Source organism: Ovis aries, chromosome 14 (genome assembly GCF_016772045.2).
Source record: "Ovis aries strain OAR_USU_Benz2616 breed Rambouillet chromosome 14, ARS-UI_Ramb_v3.0, whole genome shotgun sequence".
Lineage (NCBI taxonomy): Eukaryota > Metazoa > Chordata > Mammalia > Artiodactyla > Bovidae > Ovis > Ovis aries.
The window spans coordinates 44,771,556-44,797,876 of record NC_056067.1 but is presented as its reverse complement, the minus strand read 5'-3'; the positions used below and the strand labels follow the sequence as shown (position 1 = coordinate 44,797,876).

General features: G+C 43.1%; 1 protein-coding gene across 1 annotated transcript; it reads right to left on the bottom strand.

Moving 5' to 3' along the window:
* Nucleotides 1–23,205: 23,205 nt before the first annotated feature.
* LOC105607568 (major allergen I polypeptide chain 2-like) lies at nucleotides 23,206–25,897 on the bottom strand. The gene is made up of 3 exons (XM_012190155.4): nucleotides 25,808–25,897; nucleotides 25,109–25,293; nucleotides 23,206–23,442 (listed from the first exon to the last, which is right to left on the bottom strand). Exons 1-3 carry the CDS (start codon nucleotides 25,872–25,874, stop codon nucleotides 23,341–23,343), a joined length of 354 nt encoding a protein of 117 aa, XP_012045545.2. The 5' UTR covers nucleotides 25,875–25,897; the 3' UTR covers nucleotides 23,206–23,340.
* Between the last annotated feature and the right edge of the window lie 424 nt (nucleotides 25,898–26,321).

Below are 26,321 nucleotides of genomic sequence, written 5' to 3'. Positions count from 1 at the left end.
ATGCATTGGAGAAGGAAATGGCAACCCACTCTAGTGTTCTTGCCTGGAGAATCCCAGGGACGGCGGAGCCTGATGGGCTGCTGTCTGTGGGGTCGCACAGAGTTGGACACAACTGAAGCAACTTAGCAGGAGCAGCAGCAGCAAGCCTTTAAACGGTGGCTCAGCTGGTAAAGAATCCACCTGCAGTGTGAAGACGTGGGTTCCATCCCTGGGTTGGGAAGATCCGGTGGAAAAGGGAACAGCTACCCACTCCAGTATTCAGGCCTGGAGAATTCCATGGAGTGTGTATCCATGCAGTCACAAAGAGATGAACATGACTGAGCAACTTTCACTTTCAAGCCATTAAACAGGCTTCCCAGATGGCACTCCATGGTTAAAGAACCCTCCTGCCAATGCAGGAGACACAAGAGTTGTGGTTTCGATTACTGAGTCAGGAAGATCCCCAGGAGGACAGCATGGCAATGCACTCCAATGCTCTTGCCTGCCTGGAGAATCCCATGGACAGAGGAGTTTGGAGGGCTACAGTCCATGGAGTCAACAAAGAGTTGGACACAACTGAAACGACTTAGCACATGCATACCAGCCTTTAAATAAAGACTTTTGCCTAGAGGTTCCTCCTCATGACCTCACTGCTGTTCTATCTTGTCTTCTAGATTCTTGCTCTATTTTCACCTTCTCAAATGGGTCATTCCTCCCAGTCTTTCTACAGTTGCCATCTATCCCTCTATATACCATCCTGTTTTAATTATTCACCCAACACTCACCAGTTTTTGTTACTCGTGGTAATTCACCAATTTGTTTATTATTTGACAGCAAGCACTTGACTGAAACAAAGTATAGGTCTCTTCTCAACACTGCATTTCCAACATGAAGATCCATGCTGGAGTACTGAAGGTACTTTATAAGGAAGCAAGGAAGGGAAACAAAGAAAGAAAAAGATAGGAAAACATCTTATATGCTTTATCACTTTCCACTCTACCCAGTCTTCCCATCCTCCCTACTCTAAACTGCTTTTATGCTTCTGGGAACTTCATATAACTGCAATCATTTATTTTCCATTTGTTCCCATACGTTGATCCCTTTTACCAGTTTTATCCTCCCTCCCCACTGTGCCTTCTCCTCTGGTAACTACTACTATGTTCTCTAAGTATCTATGTATTTGTTTTTGGTTTTTATTAGTTTTTTTAAAAATTCCACATACGAGTGAAGCCATAGAATATTTATCTTTTCTCTGTCTGACACTTTTCACTTAGCATAATACCCCCAGGGTCCATCCATGTTGTTCCAAATGAGAAGATTTCATCTTTATTATGGCTGAGTAGTATTAGTATACCATTATGTTTGTGCATGTATCTTACATCTTCTTTATCCATTCATCCTTTTATAGGTACTTAGACTGTTTCCATGTCTTGGCTATTGTAAGTAATGCTGCAATGAATATAGGGGTTCATATATTTCTCTGAATAGTGTTCTCACATTCTTTGGATAAATATCCATAAGTGAGATAGGTGAATCATACAGTAGTACTCTAGTTAACAAAAGAGTTTAAAATGCAGTACTTGTGTGCAATCTCAAAAATGACAACATGCTCTCAGTTCGTTTCCAAGGCAAATCATTCAACATCACGTAATCCAAGTCTATGCCCCAACCACTCATGCCAAAGAAGCTGAAGTTGAACAGTTCTATGAAAACCTACAAGACCTTCTAGAACTAACACCAAAAAAAAAAAAAAAAAAAAAAAAAAAGGATGTCCTTTTCATCACAGGGGACTGGAATGCAAAAGTTGGAAGAAATAGAGTAACAGGCAAGTTTGGCCTTGGAGTTCAAAATGAAGCAGGGTAAAGGCTAACATAGTTTTGCCAAGAGAATGCACTGGTCGCAGAAAATGCCCACTTCCAACAACACAAGAGATGACTCTACACATGGACATCACCGGATGGTCAATACTGAAATCAGATTGATTATATTCTTTGCAGCAGAAGATGGAGAAGCTCTATACAATCAGCAAAAACAAGACAGGGGCTGAGTGTGACTCCGATCATGAACTCTTTATTACTAAGTTCAGACTTAAACTGAAGAAAGTAGAGAAAACCACTAGGCCATTCATGTATGACCTAAATCAAATCCCTTACAATTATGCAGTGGAAGTGACAAATAGATTCAAGGGTAAACAGAGTGCCTGAAGAGCTATGGAAAGAGGTTTGTAACACTGTATGAAGGTAGGGATCAAAACCATCCCCAATAAAAAGAAATGCAAAAAGGTAAGATGGTTGAAGAGGCCTTACAAATAGCTGAGAAAAGAAGAGAAGCAAAAGGCAAAGGAGAAAACGGAAGAAATTAACATTCATTGTTCTTCAGTAACTCCCAGAGCTTGCTCAAACTCATGTCCATTGAGTCAGTGATGATATACAGAAAGAGTCTGGGTTGCGAACGCTACATAATTTTGTGTTACCAATTGATCTCCATGTTTTATCAAAAGTATAAAAGGCCTTCTGAACAATAAAGGATTGGACCAGTTTCTCGGACTAGTCTCTCGGCCTGGTTTCTTGGGACTCTGGCTCCCCGTGTCTTTCTCTCCTTTTCCCTCCCTCTGCTCTTTACTTTATTATTATTATTTTTTGAATTGGTAACTTTGGTTTTTTTTTTTTTAATTTTTTTAAATTATTTGTTTTTATTTTTGGCTGTGCTGGGTCTTTGTTGACCCACACAGGAACTTTCGGACTGATTAAAAGTTTCATTTGTTGAGCTTAAGCTTCTCTTGTCATGGAGCACTAGTTCTAGGGCATGTGGGCTTCCGTAGCTTCAGCGCATGGGCTCAGTAGCTGTGGTTCCCAGGCTCTAGAGCACAGACTCAATAGTTACGGCACACGGGCTTAGTTGCCCCATGGCATGTGGGATCCTCCCAGACCAGGGATCGAACTGGTGTCTCCTGCACCAGGAGGTAGATTCTTTACCACTGAGCTATGTCTCTCTCTCTCTTCTTCTCTCCCTTTCCTTCCCTCTGCTCTTTAACTTCAGGCTGAATTTCCATCTGGGGGGCGGAGGCTCGCCAGGTCTGCTTACTTGCCCTGGCTGTTAAGACCCGCGCGGAAGGGAGCCAAAGGCAAGGCACCCTTAGATATTCAAGCGGGCGCCGGTGGCCCTACGTAGATGGTGCAAATTCCTTGTCTGGAATTTTATTGGTCTTCCACGTAATCCAAGCTATTCAGCCCTCTTCCTCCACTTAATTCTCCTACTACACTATTTCTTCCTAATCTGATCTTATATTTCTTATATCAATCAGTAAATAAGTTTTTCTCATGCCAATGCCGTCCACCCTTCGAATTCCCTGGATCCACTGGGGCTGGACCCCAGCACCAAAGCTTTGACTATGTGGACCTTTGTCAGCAAAGTAATGTCTCTGCATTTTAATATGCCATCTAGGTTGGTCATAGCTTTTCTTCCAAGGAGTAAGCATCTTTTAATTTCATAGCTGCTGCAGTCACCATCTGCAGTGATTTTGGAGCCCAAGAAAATAAAGTCTGTCACTGTTTCCATTACCCCATCTATTTGCTATAAAGTGATTTCTTTGGAAGGAATGATGCTAAAGCTGAAACTCCAGTACTTTGGCCACCTCATGCGAAGAGTTGACTCATTGGAAAATACTTTGATGCTGGGAGGGATTGGGGGTAGGAGGAGAAGGGGATGACAGAGGATGAGATGGCTGGATGGCATCACTGACTCGATGGACATGAGTCTGAGTGAACTCCAGGAGTTGGTGATGGACAGGGAGGCCTGGCGTGCTGCGATTCATGGGGTTGCAAAGAGTCAGACACGACTGAGTGACTGAACTGAGCTGAACTGATGGGACCAGATGCCATGATCTTAGTTTTTTGAATGTTGAGTTTTAAACCAGTTTTTTTTACTCTCCTCTTTCACTGTCATCAAGAGGTTCTTTAGTTCCTCTTCACTTTCTGCCATAAGTGTGGTATCATCTGCATATCTGAGGTTATTGATATTACTCCCAGCAACCTTGATTCCAGCTTGTGCTTCATCCAGCCCAGCATTTTGCATAATGTACTCTGCATATTAGTTAAATAAACAGGGTCACAATGTACAGCCTTGATGTTCTCCTTAACCAATTTTGAACCAAACCATTGTTCCATGTCCAGTTCTACTGTTTCTTCTTGACCTGCATATAGTTTTCTCAGGAGGCAGGTAAGGAGGTCTGGTATTCCCATTTCTTTAAGAATTTTCCACAGTTTGTTGTGATCCACACAGTCAAAGGCTTTAGCATAATCAATGAAGCAGAAATGTCTAACTCTTTGTGACTCCATGAACTGTAGTCCACCAGGCTCTTCAGTCCATGGAATTCTCCATACAAGGATGTTAAACTGGGTGGCCATTTCCTTCTCCAGGGGATCTTCCTAGCCCAGGGATCAAATCCAGGCCTCCTGCATTGCAGGCAGATCCTTTACCATCTTAGTCATCAGAGGAGCCCACCCATCTGAATGCAGAATTCCAAAGAATAGTAAGGAGAGATAAGAAAGGCTTCCTAAGTGAACAATGCAAAGAAATAGAGGAAAACAATAGAATGGGAAAAGCTAGAGATCTCTTCAAGAAAATTAGAGATACCAAGGGAACATTTCATGCAAAGATGGGCACAATAAAGGACAGAAAGAGCATGGACATACCAGAAGCAGAAGATATTAAGAAGAGGTGGCAAGAATTCACAGAAGAACTGTACAAAAAAGATCTTCATGACCTGGATAACCGCAATGGTGTGATCACTCACCTAGAGGCAGACATCCTGGAGTGTGAAGTCAAGTGGGCCTTAGGAAGCATCACTATAAACAAAGCTAGTGGAAATGATGGAATTCCAGGTGAGCTATTTCAAATCCTAAAAGATGATGCTGTTAAAGTGCTGCACTCAGTGTGCTTAGTCCCTCAGTTGTGTCTGACTCTTTGCGACCCCATGGACTGTAGCCCACCAGGCTCCTCTGTCCATGGTGATTCTCCAGGCAAAATACTTGAGTGGGTTGCCATGACTTCGTCCAGGGGATTTTCCCAGCCCAGGGATCAAACCCAGGTATCTCACATTGCAGGCGAATTTTTTACTGGCTAAGCCACCAGGGAAGCCCAAGAGTACTGGAGTGGGTAGCTTATCCCTTCTCCAGGAGATCTTCCTGACCCAAGAATCGAACTGGTATCTCTTGCACTGCAGGTGGGTTCTTTACAGGCTGAGATACCAGGAAAGCCCCTGATCATGCATAATTCATTCATTTCAGTAGTTTTTCATTTTTCATATCTTCTTTTTTTTCAATATGCCAGCAAAGTTGGAAAAGTCAGCAGTGGTTACTGCTTCCCAGGTGGCTTTCTAGGAGACGCTAGTAGTAAAGAACCCGCCTGCCAATGCAGGAGATGTAAGAGTCACAGGTTTGATCCCCCAGTCAGAAAGATACCCTTGAGAAGGAAATAGCAACCCACTCCAGTGTTCTTCACTGGAGAATCCAATTAACAGAGGTGCCTGGTGGGCTACAGTCCATGGGGTTGCAATAGTTGGACACGACTGAAGTGACTTAACACTCACCCATGCAGTGGTCACAGGACTGAAAAAGGTCAGTTTTCATTCCAATCCCAAAGAAGGGCAATGCCAAAGAATGTTCAAAGTATGGTTCAGTTGTACTCATTTCACATGCGAGCAAGGTAATGGGCAAAATCCTTCAAGCTAGGCTTCAACAGTATGTTAACCGAGAACTTCCAGATCTACAAGCTGGATTTAGATAGAAAAGGCAGAGTAACCAGAGATCAAATTGCCAACATCCATTGCATCATAGAAAAGCAAGGGGATTTCATAAAAACATCTACTTCTGCTTCATTGCCTACACTAAAGCCTTTGAGTGTGTACATCACAGCAAACTATGGAAAATTCTAAAAAATTTCTTAAAACCAGACCACTTTACTTTGCTCCTGAGAAACCTGTATGCAGGTCAAGAGGCAACAGTTAGAACCAGACATGGGACAATGGACGGGTTCAAAATTGGGAAAGGAGAACGTCAAGGCTGCATATTGTCACCCTGCTTATTTAATTTATATGCAGAGTACATCATGCGAAATACCGGGCTGGATGAAGCACAAGTGGGAATTGAGATTGCCAGGAGAAGTATCAATTACCCCAGATATGCAGATGACATCACGTTAATGGCAGAAAGTGAAAAGGAACTAAAGAGCCTCTTGATGAAAGTGAAAGAGGAGAGTGAAAAAGCTGGCCTTAAAACTCAGCATTCAAAAAATTAAGATCATGGCATCTGGTCCCACCACTTCAGATGCAAATAGATGGGGAAATGTAAACAGTGACAGACTTTATTTTCTTGGGCTTCAAAACCACTGTGGACTGTGACTGTAGCCATGAAATTTGGAAGAAAAGCTATGACAAACCTAGACAGTGTGTTAAAAAGCAGGACATAACTTTGCCTACAAAGGTGCATATAGTCAAGGCTATGTTTGTTTTTTTTTCTGGAAGTCATCTATAGATGTGAGAGTTGGACCATAAAGAAAGCTGAACACGAAAGTGTTGATGATTTCAACCTGCAGTGTTGGGGACGACTCTTGAGAGTCCCTTGGACTGCAAAGAAATCAAACAGGTTAATCCTAAAGGAAATCAACACTGAATATTCATTGGAAGGACTGATGCTGAAGCTGAAGTTCCTATACTTTGGCCACCTGATGCGAATAACTGACTCATTGGAAAAGACCCTGATACTGGGAAAGATTGAGATCAAGGAGAAAGGCATGACAGAGGATGAGATGGTTGGATGGCATCACTGATTCAATGGACATGAGTTTGAATAAACTCTGGGAGATGGTGAAGGACAGGGAAGACTGGCATGCTGCAGTCCATGGGGTTGCAAAGACTCAAGACAGGACTGAGTGACTGAACAACAGCAGCAATTAATTTATTCTGAGGAATGTCTGTGCTGTTTTCTATAGTTATTGGAGCAATTTAAATTCCTACAAAATGTGCTAAAGTGTGCCCTGTTTTCCACATCCTCACCAATACTTGTCATTTCTTGTGTTTCTGGTAATAGTCATTCTGACAGGTATGAGGTAATATCTCATTGTGGTTTTGACTTGCATTTCCCTAGTGATTAGTGATGCTGAACATCTTTTTATGTGCCTGTTGGCCATCTGTATGTCTTCTTTGGAAAAAGGTCTAATCAATTCCTCTGCCCAATTTTTGAGCTGTCTTGGGGGTTTTATTGTTTTTGATTTATATGAGTTATTTATATATTTTGGATATTAGCCTCTTTTTGGATATATCATTTGCAAATATCTTCTACCATTTGGTAGATTGTCTTATAGTTTTATTTATGGTTTCTTTTCTGTGAGAAAGCTTTTTAGTTTGACATAGCCCCAGTTGTTTACCATTTTGCTTTTATTTTCCTTGCCTGAGGAAACAGAAAAAATATCACTAAGACCAACTGCAAAAAAAGCATACTGCCTATGTTTTGTTTTAGAAGTTTTATGGTTTCAACGTTTAATCCATTTTGAATTAATTTTTCATATGTTGTGAGAAAGTAGACCAGTTTGATTCTTTCGCATGGCAGCTGTCCAGTTTTCCTAACACCACTTGTTGAAGAGTCTATCTTTTCCCTATTGTATATTCTTGCTTCTGTCATTCATTAATTGCCCTTATAAGTGTGGGTTCATTTCCAGGCTCTCTATCATGTTTCACTGATCTCTGTGTCTGTTTTTGTGCCAGGATCATACTGTTTAGATTACGGCAGTTTTGTAGTACAGTTGGATATCAGGAAGTTTGATACCTTCAGCTTCTGTCTTCTTAAGATTGTTTTGGCTATTTGAGTTCTTTTGTGTTTCCATACAAATTTTAGAATATTTTCTAGTTCTGTGAAAAACACCATTGGTATTTTGATAGGGTTGCATTATATCTGTATATTGCCTTGGGTAGTATGGAAATTTTAACAATTTCATATCTTCCAATCCATTAGCACAATGTATATTTCCATCCGCATTTCTGAATTTCATCAGTGTCTTATTGTTTTCTGAGTACATGTATTTTACCTCCTTAGCTATATTTATTCCCAGGTAGTTTATTCTTTTTTATGTGATTGTGAATGGCATTGTTTTTTAAATTTCTCTTTTTGATAGTCTATTATTAGTATATACAAGCACAGCATTTATATATATTAATTTTATATCCTACAAGTTTACCAAATTAATTGAGAAGTCCTAATAGTATTTTGGTGGAATATTTAAGATTTTCTATGTATAGTATTGTGTCTACAGTTACAATTTTACTTCTTTGTTTTCAATTTGGATGCCTTTTATCTATTTTTCTTGTCTGATTGTTATGGCTAGAACTTCAAATACTGTGTTGAATAAAAGTAGTGAGAGTGAGTATCCTTGTCTTGTTCCAGGTTTTAGAGGAAGTACTTTCAGATTTTCACCATTGAATATGATGTTAGCTGTGGATTTTTCATAGGTGGCCTTTGTTATGTTGAGGTATGTTTACTCCAGTGTTCTTGCCTGGAGAATCCCAGGGATAGGGGAACCTGGTAGGCTGCCCTCTATGGGGTCGCACAGAGTCAGACACGACTGAAGCGACTTAGCAGCCGCAGCAGCATGTTTACTCTATATCCACTTTGTTGAGAGCTTTTATCAGAAATTTATGTTGAATTTTGTCAAAAAATTTTTCTGCATCTATTGAAATGATCATGTGGCTTTTATTCTTCAGTTTGCTAATATGTTGTATCATATTGACTGATCTGTGAATATTGAATCTTCCTTGCTTCCCTAGGATAAATCCCAGTGATCATGGTGTATGATCCTTTAATATATTATTGAATTCTATTTGCTAATATTTTGTTGAGGATTTTGCTTGTGTGTTCATCAGTGATACTTGCTTGTGATTTTCTCCCTTTTTTTGGTGATATCTTCATCTAGTTTTGGTATCAGGATGATGCTGGTGTAACAGAATGAATTTGGGGGTATTCCTCCCTCTGAATTTTTTTTGGAATAGTTTAAGAAAGAGAGGTGTTAACTATCTTCCAAATGTTTGGTAGAATTCAGCTGTGGCCTAACCTTCTGTTTGTTGAGAGGTGTTTTATTACTGATTCAGTCTCATTACTGGTAATTGGTTTCTTCCTGATTCAATCTTGGGAAATTGTAGATTTGTAAGAATCTGTCCATTTCTTCTGGGTTGCCCACTTTATTGGCATATAATTTAAATTTTAGTATCTAAATATTGAAATGTATATACATGTAGTAAACTCTTATGACCCTTTGTATTTCTGTGGTATCATTTGTAATTTCTCATTTTCACTTCTGATTTTATTTAATTGTGCCCTCTGTTATTTTTTTTTTTTATGAGACTGGCTAACAGTTTACCATTTTTTGCTACCTTTTCAAAGAATCAACTCTTAGTTACAATGATCTGTTCTATTGTGGGTTTTTAAAGTCTCTATTTCATTTATTTCTGCTCTGAGATGTATGATTTCTTTCCTTCTTTAACTCTGTGTTTTGTTTGTTTTTCTTTTTCTAATTCCACCAGATGTAAGGTTAGGCTGTTTATTTAAGATCTTCTTGTTTCCTGATATAAGTTTGTATCATTATAAACTTCCCTCTTGGAACTCCATTTGTTGTGTTTCAAAGATTTTGGATTATTGTGTTTTCATTTCCCTTGTTTCCAGTATTATTTTAATTTCCTCTTTGATTCTTCAGTGACCCATTGGTTATTTAGTAGCATACTTTTTAGTGTTCGTTTGTGTTTTTTTGCAGTTTTTTTTTTTTTAATCATCAGTTACAGTTGATTTCTTTGGGCTGATCCTGTTTGGACCCTCTGCGCTACCTGGACCTGGATGTCTGTTTTCTTTCCCATGGTAGGGAAGTTTTTGGCTATGATATCTTCACATATGTGCTCTGCCACTTTCTCTCTTTCTTTTCCTTCTGAGACTCCTCTAATGAGAAAGTTAGTATGTTTGATGTTGTTCAAGAGGTCTCTTAAACTGTCCTCATTTCTTTTTATTCTTGTTTCATTTTCTCGTCAGCATCCCTGATTTCCACTATTCTGTCTTCCTGCTCATTGATCTATTCCTCTCTATATTTAATATACTGTTTACTCCTTCTAGTGTATTTTTAAAATATTTAATTTGTCATGCTAGGTCTTAGTTGTGGCATGTAGAATCTAGTCCCCTGACCAGGGATTGAACTTGGACCCGCTTCACTGGGACCACAGAGGCTTAGCCTTGGACCACCTGGGAAGTTCCAATTCCTTCTAGTGTATTCTTAATATTAGTTGTATTTTTCATCTTTGCTTGGTTCTTCTTAATGTTTAACTTTGTTGGTGATTTAGTCGCTAAGTTGTGTCTAATTCTTGTGTCCCCATGGGCTGTAGCCTCCCAGGTTCCTCTGTCCATGGGATTCCCCAGGCAAGAATACTGGAGTGAGTTGCCATTTCCTTCTCAAGGGGATCTTCCTGACCCAGGGATCAAACCCAGGTCTCCTGTATTGCAGGCAGACTCTTTACCAACTGATTTACGAGGGAAGCCCTTAACTTTGTTAAAGCCTCCTAACTTCTCACTCTGTTCATCCAACTTTCCCCCTAGTTCTTTAAATATGTTTACCACCATTACTTTGAACTCTCTATCGAGTAGATTATCTAGATCTACTTCAGTAATTTCTTCTAGGGTTTTATCTTCTACCTTTTGTCATTTTGCTGTTTGTTTTCCACATAACTTAAAGAAAACAAAGATGCAATTATCCCTAATTTCCTGCATTACTGTATTGCTTTGTATTTTGTCAATTTTTTTTTTTATAGTGAAACATCTACATTCTTGGACTTCCCTGGTGGCTGTTTTGTTGTGGTCATTTGTTGTGGGGCTTCCCTGGTGGTTCAGAGGGTAAAGCGCCTGCATGCAATGCAGGAGACCCGGGTTAGATCCCTGGGTCGGGAAGTTCCCTGGAGAAGGAAATGGCAACCCACTCCAGTATCCTTGCCTGGAGAATCCCATGGATGGAAGAGCCTGGTGGGCTACAGTCCATGGGATCGCAAAGAGTTGGACACGACTGAGCGAGCTCACTTCACTTCACTTCACTTCACTATGGGATTACATTTAACATACTAAAGTCATTACATTCTAATTTGAATTTATCCAGCTTAACCAATAACATACAAGTCTCTTCTCCTTTAAAACTTTATCCCACGTCTGGTATTTGGTATCACAAGATTACATCTTTATACATTGTGTGACTAAAAATATAAACTAATAACTCTTTAAAGTACACTAGTATCTTAAGATATGTAGAATATAAAATGCAGAGTTACAAACCAAATTTACAATAGTATTAGTTTTAGACAAAAAATTTAAAAAGTGATGTAGAAAACAAAAAGTGGAGTTAGAAACTGCTATTACAGTAATACTAGACTTTATAATTTCCCATGTATTTACCTTTATTGTGATCTTTATTTTTTCAAGTGGCTGCAAGTTACTGTCTAATTTCCCTTTATTTCACATGCAGGATTGCCTTAAGGCAATTTTTCACAGGACAGGTCTAGTAACAGGCTCCCACAGTTTTGACTTATGTAGGAAGATCTTATTTCCTTGCTCACTTTCGAAGGAACATTTTGCTGAATAGAGGATTCTTGGCTGATGGTGTGGGAGTATTGAGAGTTTGTTTTGTTTTGGTACTTCAGTGCATTGGTCCACTGTCTTCTGGCCCTCAAAATTTCCAAAGAGAAATAGGCTGAGGATACTATTGTTGATGCCTTGCCTGTGATAAGTTAAAATTCCCTCTTTTGTCTTTGACTTTCGCAAGTTTCCTTATATACTGTATCTTGTAATGGGTCTCCTTCCTTCATCTTACTTGGAGTTTATTGAACTCCTGGGATATTTATATTTATGTCTTTCATCAAATAAGGGAATATTTCAGCCACAGTTTCTTCAGATATTCTCTGTACCCCCTTCTCTCTCTTTTTCAGGGAGTCCCACAGTGTGTGTGTCTTCTTAGTGGTATCTGACAGTTCTCTTTGACTCTTTTTTTTTTTTTTCTCATAGTTTTGTTGTTGTTGTTGAACTCTGGACATTTAAAATCTCATAATCTGGTAATGCTGGAATCATACTCTCCCTTTTTGCCAGGGCTTGTTGTTTTTGCTTATTTTATTTTGATTCTTTAGGCTATCTCTGTGGATAGGATCACCTGAGGTTTCAAACTCTGAGTCTCCTCAGATCTTTACTGGACCTGCACCTTTCCCTCATCACATACAATCACTTACTAATTTTTCCCAAACATGAAAGCTGGTTTTCACTGTCCTAATCCTTGATTTCCAGCTCCCAAAATGAGAAAGTAAGAAACATAAGGAGAATGAGACTGGGAGCTGACTGAGGCTCAGATCACGAACTCCTCATTGCCAAATTCAGACTTAAATTGAAAAAAAGTAGGGAAAACCACTAGACTATTCAGGTATGACCTAAATCAACTCCCTTATTATTATACAGTGGTAGGGAGAAATAGACTTAAGGGACTAGATCTGGTAGATGGAATGCCTGATGAACTATGGATGGAGATTCATGACATTGTACAGGAGGCAGGGATCAAGACCATCCCCAAGAAAAAGAAAGGCAAAACAGCTGTCTGAGGAGGGCTTACAAATAGCTGTGAAAAGAAGAGAAGTGAAAAGCAAAGGAAAGATATACGCATTTGAATGCAGAGTTCCAAAGAATGGCAAGGAGAGATAAGAAAGCCTTCTTCAGTGATCAGTGCAAAGAAATAGAGGAAAACAATAAAATGGGAAAGACTACAGATCTTTAGAAAATTAGAAATACCAAGGGAACATTTCATACAAAGATGGGCTCAATAAAGGACAGAAATGGTATGGACCTAACAGAAGCAGAAGACATTAAGAAGAGGTGGCAAAAATACACAGAAGAACTGTACAAAAAATATCTTCACAACCCAGATAATCACGATGGTGTGATCACTCATCTAGAGCCAGACATCCTGGACTGTGAAGTCAAATGGGCCTCAAGAAGCATCCCTACGAACAAAGCTAGTGGAGGTTGTGGAATTCCAGTTGAGCTATTTCAAATCCTGAAAGATGATGCTGTTCAAGTGCTGCACTCAATATGCCAGCAAATTTGGAAAACTCAGCAGTGGCCACAGGACTGGAAAAGGTCAGTTTTCATTCCAGTCCCAAAGAAAGGCAATGCCAAAGAATGCTCAAACTACTGCACAATTGCACTCATCTCACATGCTAGTAAAGTATGGCTCAAAATTCCCCAAGCCAGGCTTCAGCAATATGTGAACCATGAACTTCCAGATGTTCAAGTTGGTTTTAGAAAAGGCAGAGGAATCAGAAATCAAATTGCCAACATCTGCTGGATCATGGAAAAAGCAAGAGAGTTAAACATCTATTTCTGCTTTATTGACTATGCCAAAGCCTTTGACTGTGTGGATCACAATAAACTGTGGAAAATTCTGAAAGAGATGGGAATACCAGACCACCTGACCTGTCTCTTGAGAAATCTGTATGCAGGTCAGGAAGCAACAGTTAGAACTGGACATGGAACCACAGACTGATTTCAAATAGGAAAAGGGGTAGGTCAAGGCTGTATATTATCACCCTGCTTATTTAACTTCTATGCAGAGTACATCATGAGAAACGCTGGGCTGGAAGAAACACAAGCTGGAATCAAGATTTCCAGGAGAAATATCAATAACCTCAGATATGCAGATGACACCACCTTTATGGCAGAAAGTGAAGAGGAACTAAAAAGCCTCTTGACGAAAGTGAAGGAGGAGAGTGGAAAAAGTTGGCTTAAAGCTCAACATTCAGAAAACGAAGATCATGGCATCCGGTCCCATCACTTCATGGGAAATAGATGGGGAAACAATGTCAGACTTTATTTTTTCGGGCTCCAGAATCACTGCAGATGGTGACTGCAGCCATGAAATTAAAAGACGCTTACTCCTTGGAAGAAAAGTTATGATCAACCTAGATAGCATATTCAAAAGCAGAGACATTACTTTGCTGACTAATATCCATCTAGTCAAGGCTATGGTTTTTCCTGTGGTCATGTATGGATGTGAGAGTTGGACTGTGAAGAAGGCTGAGTGCCAAAGAATTGATGCTTTTGAACTGTGGTGTTGGAGAAGACTCTTGAGTGTCCCATGGACTGCACGGAGATCCAACCAGTCCATTCTGAAGGAGATCAGCCCTGGGATTTCTTTGGAGGGAATGATGCTAAAGCTGAAACTCCAGTACTTTGGCCACCTCATGCAAAGAGTTGACTCATTTGAAAAGACTTTGATGCTGGGAGGGATTGGGGGCAGGAGGAGAAGGGGACGACAGAGGATGAGATGGCTGGATGGCATCACGGACTCGATGGACGTGAGTCTGGATGAACTCCGGGAGATGGTGATGGACAGGGAAGCCTGGCATGCTGTGATTCATGGGGTCACAAAGAATCGGACTCGACTGTGTGACTGAACTGAACTGAACTGAAACTATGGTGGAGGTAATGAAGATAATGGTGACCTCATTCAAAAGGGCCCATGGAGGCACTGCTATGCTTAATGCCCCCAACCCTGCCTCAGGCCAGCACTGACCCATGCCTCCTCTGGAGACTCCTGGACACTCATGGGCAAGTCTGGTCAGTCTTTTGTGGGGTCACTGCTCTTTTCTCCTGGGTCCTGGTGCACACAAAGTTCTGTTTGTGCCCTCCAAGAGTCGATTTCCCCAGTTCTGTGTAAGTTATGGTGGGGTTAGTGGCGACCTCCTCCAAGAGGGCTTATGCCATACCCAAGTCTGCTGCACCCAGCCCTACCCAAGTCTGCTGCACCCAGAGCCCCTGCCTCTGCAGTAGTCTGCTGCTGACCTGTATCTGCACAGGAGACACTCAAACACTATTCTGTTTCCATCTCTGTGGGGTCTTTGGGTCCTGGTGCACACAAAGTTTACTTGAGAAGGTGCTGGAGAAGGCCTAAGCTGGAGAGAAGGTCCCTCCCCACCACCCCCACACATAAAGGGATTCTCTGACATCTGGACTCTGCAGTTCTTAGCAACAAAAGCCAGACCTCAATCCTTCCGAGGTATTTCTCTTCACTGTGCTGGTGAATGCTTACACTGAACCTGATTTGTTTCCCACATGCTTCACACATATGCAGTTTCTTTGTAGCGTATATTCCTTGGTGCTCAGTCAGGTACAAAATGTCTCAAGACTGAGCCACACATCCCACAAGGTTGGACCTGCCTTGGGAACCCTGAGTTAGGACATGCCTTGAGAATGTGCCTTCTTATCCTTCTTTCAAAACCACCAACCTGAAAGCACAGATATGTTGGGGAAGCACACATAGACTCTGTGGGAGGAGGCAGTCCTATCACAAATGTATTTCTTCAGTTCAGTTCAGTTCAGTTGCTCAGTCGTGTCCGACTCTTTGCGACCCCATGAATCGCAGCACACCAGGCCCTCCCTGTCCATCACCAACTCCCAGAGTTCACTCAGACTCATGTCCATCGAGTCAGTGATGCCATCCAGCCATCTCATCCTCTGTCGTCCCCTTCTCCTCCTGCCCCCAATCCCTCCCAGCATCAGAGTCTTTTCCAATGAGTCAACTCTTCGCATGAGGTGGCCAAAGTACTTGAGTTTCAGCTTTAGCATCATTCCTTCCAAAGAAATCCCAGGGCTGATCTCCTTTAGGATGGACTGGTTGGATCTCCGTGCAGTCCAAGGGACTCTCAAGAGTCTTCTCCAACACCTTACAAACCCAGAAATGAGCACATAGGACTGTAAGGAGGACAGAGGGCCGAAGTGAGGATGAGAAAGGGTCTGCTGTGCCGTTCTGAGCCTGGTAAGATCATAAAATGGGGAGGTCTACTGTGAGAAAGGGCACAGAGGTGGGATACAGTACAGGAAGGAAAGGCAGGGTCTCCAAATCACTTTTCTGTGAATGGCTTTTAGCAGGGGCTTGTCTCCTGGTGACAAGAGCACTGAAGAACAGAGGAAATTGACAGCAAGCAAGCAGCTGGTGTTCATGGACTACTCAGACTATGTCTATAACTCACATTATGTGTAGCTCAGTGTTGAAGAGCACTTCAAAGGGAACAGTGAAGAGGAACAGGGCAGACATGAAGGTCAGACAGGTGTGAAGTAGCCTTGGCCAGAAATCAGAATAGAAATGATAAACAGGCAAAATGTCAAAACCAGATTACAGGTAGAAGTTAAGCTATGGTCCCTGACATTGGTATGAAAACAATAGGTGTTGGAGAGGTTCTTGGTATGATCTGAAGACAGCCCTGGCATGGAGCTATCCCACTTCCCAAGGCCAGTTCCCCTCTAGGGCCCTCTTGCCATGACTGGAGTCATACCTGCCCTGTTAGGTACCTGCATCATCTCCATGCAACTCCAGTTGGGTAACTACATAAAACCTGGAAGATGCAGATCTTAAGGGAAAGACAATGTGGGTGAGTATACAGCACTGGTGCAGAGCAACACACTCCATAACCATAAGGCAAAACGAAACAACAACAAACCCAAACAAACAAACAAAACAAACCCAATGTTACAAAAAGAACCTTGGAGGAGTGTCTTACAGGAATAGCCCAGTGGTCCCTCCAGGTAGTGACTATAATGGTGCCTCCAATTCCTGGAACAGTCAGGCATGAGGAAATGCCAGCTGGAGGAAAGGGGGCAGAATCTGAGGCAGAGGTACAGTGAATTTGAACAGTCACTCTGCCAGGGTGACCAAATCTTCAGGATCCATTGGTTTCACTGCAGACTTCCTACTCCCATATTCTTCCCTGCAAGGCTTCAGGGATGCTGAAGGGTTGCATGGGAGAGGATGAGAATATACACTCAACACTGTGGTCTGGTATGGTACCCACAGCACCTAAGTAAGAAAAACTTGGAAGGGAGCAATCTCCACAGTCTGGCTGTTAGAAGAAAAGAGGGGTCCATGGAGACACAGGAAGGAAAGAACTTAGTCAACGATGCTGAGTTGAGGCCCCAAGTGCAAAACTCTCCAACATCACATCACAGTACAGGAGTCTCTGAGTCACATCAGGAAGCTCCCGCTCCTCCTGAGACAAGTCCACAGCCACATCCTCAAAGGTTACACTGCCCTACCGTGATGGGGTGCGCAGTGTCCCTGAGCAGCCTCTCTCACCAGAACAGTTAGTCCCACAAACATCCACTCCCTGCCCATCCTCCTCTACAGCTCCAGCACTTAGGATATTACCAGGCCCAGAGGCCACTGGTGCCAATGACAGAGTAACAGGTAGGAAGGCCAGGAGTCTGCAAATGGAGAAAATAGACTGCAGTGTCAAACATTTTCTCTCTCTCTTAAGCAGCAGGAGGAAACAAACTACAAGTGTTGGACTTTTTCTCCCCCTTCTCTATACAAATTTAAAAAGAGGTTTATTTTAAAATTCTGTGTTGTTATAATGATACCTGGTTCCACCTGAACTTAACTTTTCTCAAACCTTGAGCTAACCAATGTATTTTTCTTATGGAAATGTTTGTCTTAAGTTATGTTGATAAACTATGTATTTACCCTAGACTCTGTCTTCAAGTCGGTTCTGCCTAAGACTTAGAACTAACTTGACAAATCAGTATGTTTTACTTATGCAAATGTTCTCTTTAGCTATGTTAATAAGAGTACCTTTTTGCTTGGAAACCTGCCTTTCTTCAAGATTCATGTCAATCACTTTCTGGCCCAGGACAACTCACCTTGTGCCAATATTATCCCAAAATGCATGTTGTGGGTGAGGGGCCTGGTGACAGTCTCTGAGTTCTGAGACATTTTCTTTCTCTAATTAGCAGCCTGCTAGTAGCTATAACATCCAGCTAAAGACTAGCAGGGGGGCACTCTTTCTGTTCCCTTCTGATGTCTATGTCAGAAGCTTTCTCTATCTCTTTCATACTTTAATAAAACTTTATTACACAAAAGCCCTGAATGATCATGCCTTGTCACTGGCCCCGGATTGAATTCCTCTCCTCCAGAGGCCAAGAATCCTGGCGTCTTTCACAGCTCAACAACCTTTCATTGACGACAATAGAGTATAAGGATTAGCCACCACAGGGTATAAAGGAACTACAGCCTCATTAATTATTTGTCAGTCTTGAACTAATCTCCATTTATCATTTGACATCTTTATACCCAAAATAGGAATGTAGAATGGACTGTTACAGGGAATTAATAGCCCCTGCCCCTTTAAATTCTCAGTGATAGGTTTTAGCCATTCCTTAACCTCAGGTTTCAGTAGATACTGCTTCTTATGTGGAAATAAGTGTGGGTCTTTGAGCTTGACAACTATAGGAATAGTATTTTGTGCTCAACCCACAGATTTTCCATCAACCCACACTCTAGGATTTACATTTTGTTCAATTAAAGGGAGAGAAAGGGAGGGCTCCATACTCATGAAAACAGAGGCATGGACCTTGCTCAGTATACCCCTCCCCGAAAGGGGCGAGGGAGACTCTGGCATGATCAGAAATGCATTTGAAAATAGCACAGGGTCCCAGTTGCTGCTTTGAGGATGACTGAAGTATTTGGCTCATCCAGACAGTCCTATTATGGAAGCAGATGGGGGAGAAAGTGGGACAGGGGCTTCAGTAAGCACAGAGTACGTTTCCCCAGTTCCAAAAGGAAATCAGTGGAGTGGTCCCCAACAGTTATTAATACCTGGGGTTCCCCGGGTGTAATTACAGTGGGAGTTTGTGTGGGGACACCCAGGCAACTTCAGTCCTGATGGTCTTGAGAGTCCAACCCCTGGGTCCTACGCCTCTGGGTGCAGACTGTCCTCCAGTGTGGTCCCTTGCAGACCAGACATGGAGCGGGGGGGTGGCTTTGGATGCCTGAGGGCAATCCCGCTTGAGGTGTCCCTTCTTTCCATAGTAATAGCAAGTCCGTCTTTTTTCACCTGGATCCCTCCAGGAATTCTTCTCAGACTGTTTAAGAACAGTTCTGACAGCCATTACAAAGGCTTCCACTAGTTCCTTTGTCTTTCTCTGCCTTTCTTTCTTTTCTTCCTATTCCTTTCCTTAATAGACTGTTTGAGCCAGTTGCAACAGATTATCTAGACTGATTTGGTCCATATGCCTGTTTTTATTAAAACTTATGGTAGATATCTGGAGCCAACTGAGTGAGAAATCTATCTTTTAAGATCACTCCTGCCTCTTCACTTTCAGGATCAATCTCAGTGAATCTGCAAACAGCTTCCCTCAGCCTATCTAGGAATTTACCAGGAGCTTCCTTCTCCTCCTGTTCTGTGTTTGCCAATTTGGCATAAAGTCTTAGCATGCACTTGCCTGAGTCCTCAAGAATCCATCTGACAAAATGACTCTGATCCCATCTTCCTTTATTATCCCCAATCTCGTTCTATAGTTGGTACTGACTGATTCCCAGTAGGGAGGACGGCTGTCTCATCCTCCCTCTTCCCTACTAATTCATTACCAAGCCATTCATCTCCATAGGCAATGGCTTTCCCCAAAACTCGAGCTTTTGAGTCAGGAGTTATTGTTTGTCCCAGGATATACATCACATCCTTCCAAGTAAGGTCATAAAACAGAGTAACACCTTAAAAGTTCTAATATATTTTTCTGGGTCCTCTAAATAGTCTCCCAGATCCTCCTTGATTCTTTGTACTTCTTGATAAGAAATGGGCTTATTAACTCTCATAGACTGATTATTTCCCCCTGCGAAGAGGCAACAGCTTGTGTGGCTGTTCCTCAGCCTCTCTGGCTGCTCTGTGCATATGATCCCAAGGAAATATATATCCCAAGGATAGATTGGAGAACTCTGCTTTTCTTTATCTCTTTGTTTTCTGTCCTCCATCTCATCCTGTATTTCACCCTTAGTTTTTGCTTAGTTTTTTCTGTCTGAGCTTCTCTTACTTCGATTGTCTGAGTTTCTACTGAAACTAAAGTAGTTTGAGGTTGTACTGAGATGTATTGTTTGGACCTCTACTTGGGCAGTTTGAATCTTAGTTTGGGTTTTTACTGAGACAAAGGCAGCCCTTCTGGGTGGGATGGGGCAGGAGGGGGTGGGTTCCCTGACTTTCAGTTTGCTCAGTTTGGAGCCCCGGGTACAGGGGCAAAGTAGGAGGACAGGAAGGAGCTGACGGTTTAATACCCAAATCTACACCCTTAGAACATAAGTCTGGCATGTCTCGCAGAGAGAAGGGCAACACATAGTCTACTTCTACCCATTTCCCTTGTTTTCTACAGAACCAGTCTAATTGTAAAACAGTACTATAATTAAGAGACCCTCCAACTGGCCACCGTTCGCCGTTCTCCAATAGATATTGTGGCCATGCAGTATCACATAGGAAGATCAGGTGTGTCTTCTTTTAGCTCTGGGGATCAAATCTACTCGAATTTTTCAGGATACAGTTCAAAGGGGTGAGGCTGGAATTGTTAGCTCCCATGTGTAAGAGAAAAAAGTGACCAGCACCATTTTTCTACTGGAAGCACCCCTCCCTAGATGGGGGTGAGGACAGACTTTCCACTGAAGCTTTCTTTCCCTGGTCAGACTTAGTCTGTCCCTTACCAATGCAGGCACTCTACTTGTCTCTCCTGGTTCTACCACCGAGGCGGGTGAAGATTCTCCAGGGGTAGACCTGATGGCATCCCAGACTAATTAATGTCCAATTCCTCACCATTAAAACATTGCTTGCCTCTGATGCCAGCTGGGGTACAATCAGAGTAACCTTCCAGAATGCCTCCCGAGCTAAGACCACTGGGGGAAACATTATTCTCCTGAGTGCCTATGTACAATCCTGAGTATATTCCTAACCACAATAAGACCAGTATGAACATAAAACCAAGATGTTCTTTCCAAGTATCACCATACCAGTATAAGCGATAGCAAAAGAAATGGTGAAGGGCTGGCCAGTGAGGAAAAAGTGATTTTGTCCTTGAGTTATTAGGGCCTGTCCTTCCAGTTCATTCCCACAGATTCCACAGAAAGAATATCTAAGGATTTGGGACCAAAGCCACTGCAGAGCCTTCCCTCGTCCACCAAGAACTAGTGTTACCAAAGGAAGAAGGCCACTGTACTTCCTATCTGAATAACCTTTAACCTAAGGGATGCTCTTGGAGCTAGAGCTCCAGCTAACTTATGAACTCCATCTAGCTTATGGCTCCTAGTGAGGCTAGGCACTTTCTGACTACTATTTCAAGTCTGAGAACTAAGTAACAATACATAGTAACAGCATAGATCACAAGTCCCTTGAAAGTTTATGATCTGACAGATTAGGTTACTAGTTCTAATTCCCAGGAAGTTATGAAATTGTCAAAGAGACTACAAAAGGAGAGTTCAATCCACATTCTTCATCCATCTCTGGCCATTTCACAAAGGAGACATTAGGTGCCTCTTGATATTAGGTTGGTATAATCCCCCGACAGGGTTTCTGCCATAAGCCGTATGAGGTCACCATGGAATCGCAGATTAGGACCCAGCTCTTGGTTCACACATGTGTGTCTCTTTCAATAAGTCATACACACAAGCACACCGTAGTTAGTAAAGTACAGTAGAAAATGTGTTTGATAAGAGAACAAAGAAATAGATCTCCAAGCATCCTTACCTTCCCATGAAGAATCCCAGACAAGCCAAGATGAAAGGTTGTTGCTGAGCTGTGAAAGACACGAAGATTCTTGGCCTGATTCAAAAAGCTGTTGTTATATCTTAAATTATCTTTGACTCTATCCGTATGTTTTCTGTCGCAAAAACCAGACTTATAATTTTGTTGAAATAACTGGTGAGAACAAGCCTATTTTTACTTCCTGTTTCTTGAAATTTCCTTGGAGGCTACCCTGGGGGCTTCAGTAAAGAATCTGCCTGAATGCAAGATATCCAGGTTCAATCCCTGGTTCAGGAAGATCCTCTGGAGAAGAGAATCACTACCCACTCCAGCATTCTTGCTTGGCAAATTCCATGGACACAGGAACCTGGCAGGATATGGACATGAGTGAGCAACTAACAGTTGCACTTTTGGTTGATGTCAAGAATTTAGTTTGGGGGAGTAAACAAAGATAAATGTAGATGAATTTCAGAATAGTTGACATTTCTACAATGTCAATTCATCTCACACAAGGATATGATTTAGCTCTTTAACTATTAAAATTTTATTTTGTACTTTTCAAAAATGTTTAGACCTTTTTAGTATGATTTGAACACGTTAATACAAGGTCTAGCAGGGCATCCAGCACTTGATAGATGTAAAGCCAAGGTGTAGAAAGAGTGAATGGGTGAATTTAAATACCTAAGTCCAGCCAGCATGTCAAAGAAGAGCCAGGACTCAAGGTCCTGGCCAAGTAGCCCCAAGTACCAAGTTCAGCTCTCAGTATGTGATTTTATTATGCCTACCTGGCCAGAAGGTAGAGAGATTTTACCAGTTATGCCACTCTTTATGTGGGTCATGCTGACTGTAGCCTGACATTGCACTAGACCCTAGGAAACAGACAAAACCTAGGCCCTTTCTTGGAGCCTAACAAATTCCCTATGGTAATGCAACTACCCATTCATGCTCTTAGAAGTAGCCTGGAGGGTTCAGGACGTGATCCTATGGTGGTGCATTCTGCAGTTCACACTCACAGCATGAGATGTTTCCATGGTAACAACATTCCCACTGGGGTTGTTCCATCTACTCCCTTCTTCCTGGTTCAACACTTCAAGGGGGTCCTGATCCCCATGGCAGGACCAGAAGCACCAGTGGTACTAAGTGTTCCTGAAGAAATGCTGGCTCCTCAGAAGTCACCCACCTAAGATGTAGAAAATAGCAAATTCCACTGGGAGGGAGAAGGGACCTGTAATGAAGCTGCTCAGTCTTTGCCTGAGACACCTGTCGATAACCAGAGGGACAGTTAAAGGATTAGAGGCTCTGCCACTGTGCTAAAGGTCAGAGTGGGAGACATGCTATCTGTGGCCATGGGCAACACTTGAATTCTTCCAGGCTGCCGAAGCAGGGGGGTTGTGTACGTGTTATTTTGCTTAATGTTGATGCACAGATGACAGAGTGACTTGATAAAGTTGCAGCAAAGTTGCCTATGGTCCCACAGCTTGTCAGCGACAGGGCCTGGGTTCACTTTGTTCTGTCTGACTCTGGTCCCCATGCTCTCAATGATCACATGTGTCGCTTCTCACCATCTCCCAAGACCTCCTGGCTCACATCCTCCCCACAGCACAAACACACACACTGGGCACACTGAGCAATGCTGCAGTTATTTTATTAGAGTCAGACTGATACAGACCACATCAGGTGGGCCAGGTGTCTGGATTCCAGCTTCAGATGAGAAGGAAAACAGGGTAGGAAGCACGAGTGCAGGCTGGCATCTCTGGCAAAGATTATCTCAGCAAAGACGTCAGACTGAGACCTAATCCTAAACCAGCGTTCACCACCGAGGACAACTTATAGCCAGTGCAATCTTTACTGAAGATGACAGAAAGCTGGAAGGGAGGAGGAGGGACAGGATATGAGCCCATACCTGGGCTATCCTGTCTCCCCAGGATCACCTCACGCCTCACCCTCAGGGATTCAGCCCCATCCCCAGCAAAAACCTCCGCCCACAGACCCACCACTGGAGAGGGGGCTGCCAGCAGGCACCAGAGGGAGGATGGCTCCCTAACAGCTGAGACACAGGCATCAGGAGGGAGACAGAGCCACCAGCCATGTCAGGAAGGGGAGGAGATGGCAAGGGTCAGCAGGGCACAGCTGGGACTGGTCCTGAGGGAGGAGCGAGGTGCTGGAGTCTGGGTTTGGGCTACATCTCCTGCACCTTGAGCCTCTTCTGTCAGGAGTGCTGCGTGGACAGAATGTGCATGCAGGTGTCATAAACACCCCTGTGTATCCTGTGAGCTTCTATTAATGATTGAAACTCTGCTCAGGGCAACCTTCTCATTTTAAACACTTCATTACAGAAAAATATGCAGAGACAGACTATTCACAGTCTCCAGTACTGTCTGACAAGAACAAGAAACAAAAGATTGGCCATCAGTAGATACATTGCTAGCTCAAGCGAGCAGTCGCAGGTACCTAGAAGCCTCCTCAGGACCCAGGCACCGAAACACCACAGTGGAAAATCAGGCTTGTAGACATGGAGCCTATGTCAGTGGAAATGGGGCTCTCAGCCCAAGCAATGGCCAACAGAGTGGGAATAAAAAGAGGTGATAGGATCACAGGCCAGAAACTTCACAAAGCCAGGGAGTCCCATGCTGAAAAGAGACTCTAAAGGCAGGGGCTCCTTTTCAATATTCCTAAAATAGAGCTGGGGCTTCCTAGATGGCTCAGTGGTAAAGAATCTGCCTGCCAAGCAGGAGACATGGGTTTGATCCCTGGGTTGGGAAGATCTGAAGATGATATAGCAACCCATTTCAGGATTAGCCACCCATTTCAGGATTCTTGCCTGGAGAATCCCATAGACACAGGAACCTGGGAGGCGAGAGTCCATGGGATTGCAGAGTTGGGCATGACTTAGGGAGTAAATTACCTACACCAAAATAGAGCTGACAAAACTACACGTGTGTGAGCTGAATGCTTCCTTTCTCGCCAAAGATTAAAATTCTACTCCTCCAATGCTGGCTCCCAAACCGAAGGAAACACACACACACACACACACACACACACACACATGAATCAACACACTTGGCCCATTGCACTGATATTAGTCCTCTCTCTGTGACCCTATTGGCATGATACAGACATATTCAGTAACAAGAGGCTGGATGTGCAGGCAGACTGCGCTTGCATATTATAGGTGCTGTGGGGGCGCAAGAGCTCAGTCGTTTCAGTCTGACTCTTTGCAATCTGCCAGGCTCCTCTGTCCATGGGATTTTCTGGGCAAGAAGACTGGAATGGGTTGCCATTCCCTACTCCAGGGCATCTAAATGACCCAGAGATGGAACCCATGTCTCCTGCATTGCATGTGGATTCTTCAACACTGAGCCACTGGGAAGGCCCATTACAGGTGCTGTAGGGTGGACCAAAGGCTTATGTAGTTCTCTGTTAATAGCTCTTGTCTGTCACACATCCCAGGACTGCATAATCTCTTACCATGTGGCATACTGCACTACGCATACGAGTTCTCAGAGTGAGGGTTAGGGGACAGTAGATTACCGTGATTCTCAGATGATTCAACCTGTTTGCAAGTCCATTCTCAGTGAAGCAATCCTTGGTTTTTTCTAGTGCTACTTTTTCTGCATCAGTAGCTTCAACCAAATCGAGGGTTTCGTTCAAAAATAGTGGTGGTAATGCAAGGGATACAGTGGTAAGGACTCCATAAAAAATAGGGCAGGCTTCGGCTGAAAGCACAACAGAAAACACCTTGTCACAAAAATAACCAAGGTAGAAGGTTCCTGTTTCCCACCATCTGATAGGAACTCACTCATCCAAAGCTTCAGACTCACCTCCCACAGGGACCCCCCTCTCCCAGGACTGCTTACATCCCAGACAGAAAACCTTCCCTATGAGGCACTCCCAGCAGAGGGAGCAGCAAGAGGAGCTAGGCCTGGAAATCCCTCCTCCCTTGACCACCGCCTGTAAGTATACCACCCTACTTCCTCCCTTCCAAAGAGCACCATTACCCTAAACAAACTATCCCCCAGGATGTGTGCAGATAACGACCTGTCTGGCTCCACACCACCCCCTCCATTCAAAGACTGAAAGCCTCAAGCAGTTTGTGCCAGACTCCTGGGCACTGATCTGCCAGGTGCCCTCAGAATCTGCCCCTTGAAGTGGCTTGGACAGGACTGGGAAGGATGCAGTGAGACAGCACCAGGCAAGGATCAGGAGGGCCATCCAGAGCCTCCTTCCTACCTTCACGAGTCTCAAAGGTCAGCTCTCTGGTCACCAGCAAGGCCAGCACAAGCAGTGCTCCCTTCATTGTGGCGGCAGCTGGAGTGTTCTGCTCAGGGCAGGGTTTCTGTTGCTTTATAAACCACAAGCTTCCTGAGCCCAGCCCATGCCCCTCCCAGGAGGACCAAAGGCCTGTGGTCATCCAGCTGGGCACAGGTGGCTCCCTAGGTCCTTGGCGTGTTTACTGTGGGAAGCCTTTCCTACTCTGAGGGCAGAGCTCCTGGAGAATATGTGGGGATATCTTTGCCAAAGACCAAGTGGAGCTGACATTTCTGACTCCATTTGGAGCCAAGTGCTTTGTTGCCCCAGCCCAACCATCATCTGTTTTTCTGACCATCCATCTGCCAGCCCATCCTGGTTCCAAGGGCAGCACTCTCTCAAACTGAGCAGATGGCATTACAGAAGGGCCAGGGACAGCTCTACACCACTGTCCGGTACAAAAAGGTTCGTTCAGAATCCTTCCTTTTTCCCAGAT

What these genes read in the sequence shown, in the direction of transcription:
- LOC105607568 (XM_012190155.4), bottom strand. Translation starts at nt 25,874, where the DNA reads ATGAAGGGAGCACTGCTTGTGCTGGCCTTGCTGGTGACCAGAGAGCTG. An exon ending in GACCTTTGAGACTCGTGAAG is followed by an intron (nt 25,294 to 25,807) that starts GTAGGAAGGAGG and finishes TTGTGCTTTCAG; the next exon opens with CCGAAGCCTGCCCTATTTTT. An exon ending in TGAATCATCTGAGAATCACG is followed by an intron (nt 23,443 to 25,108) that starts GTAATCTACTGT and finishes CCTCCCTTCCAG; the next exon opens with CTTTCTGTCATCTTCAGTAA.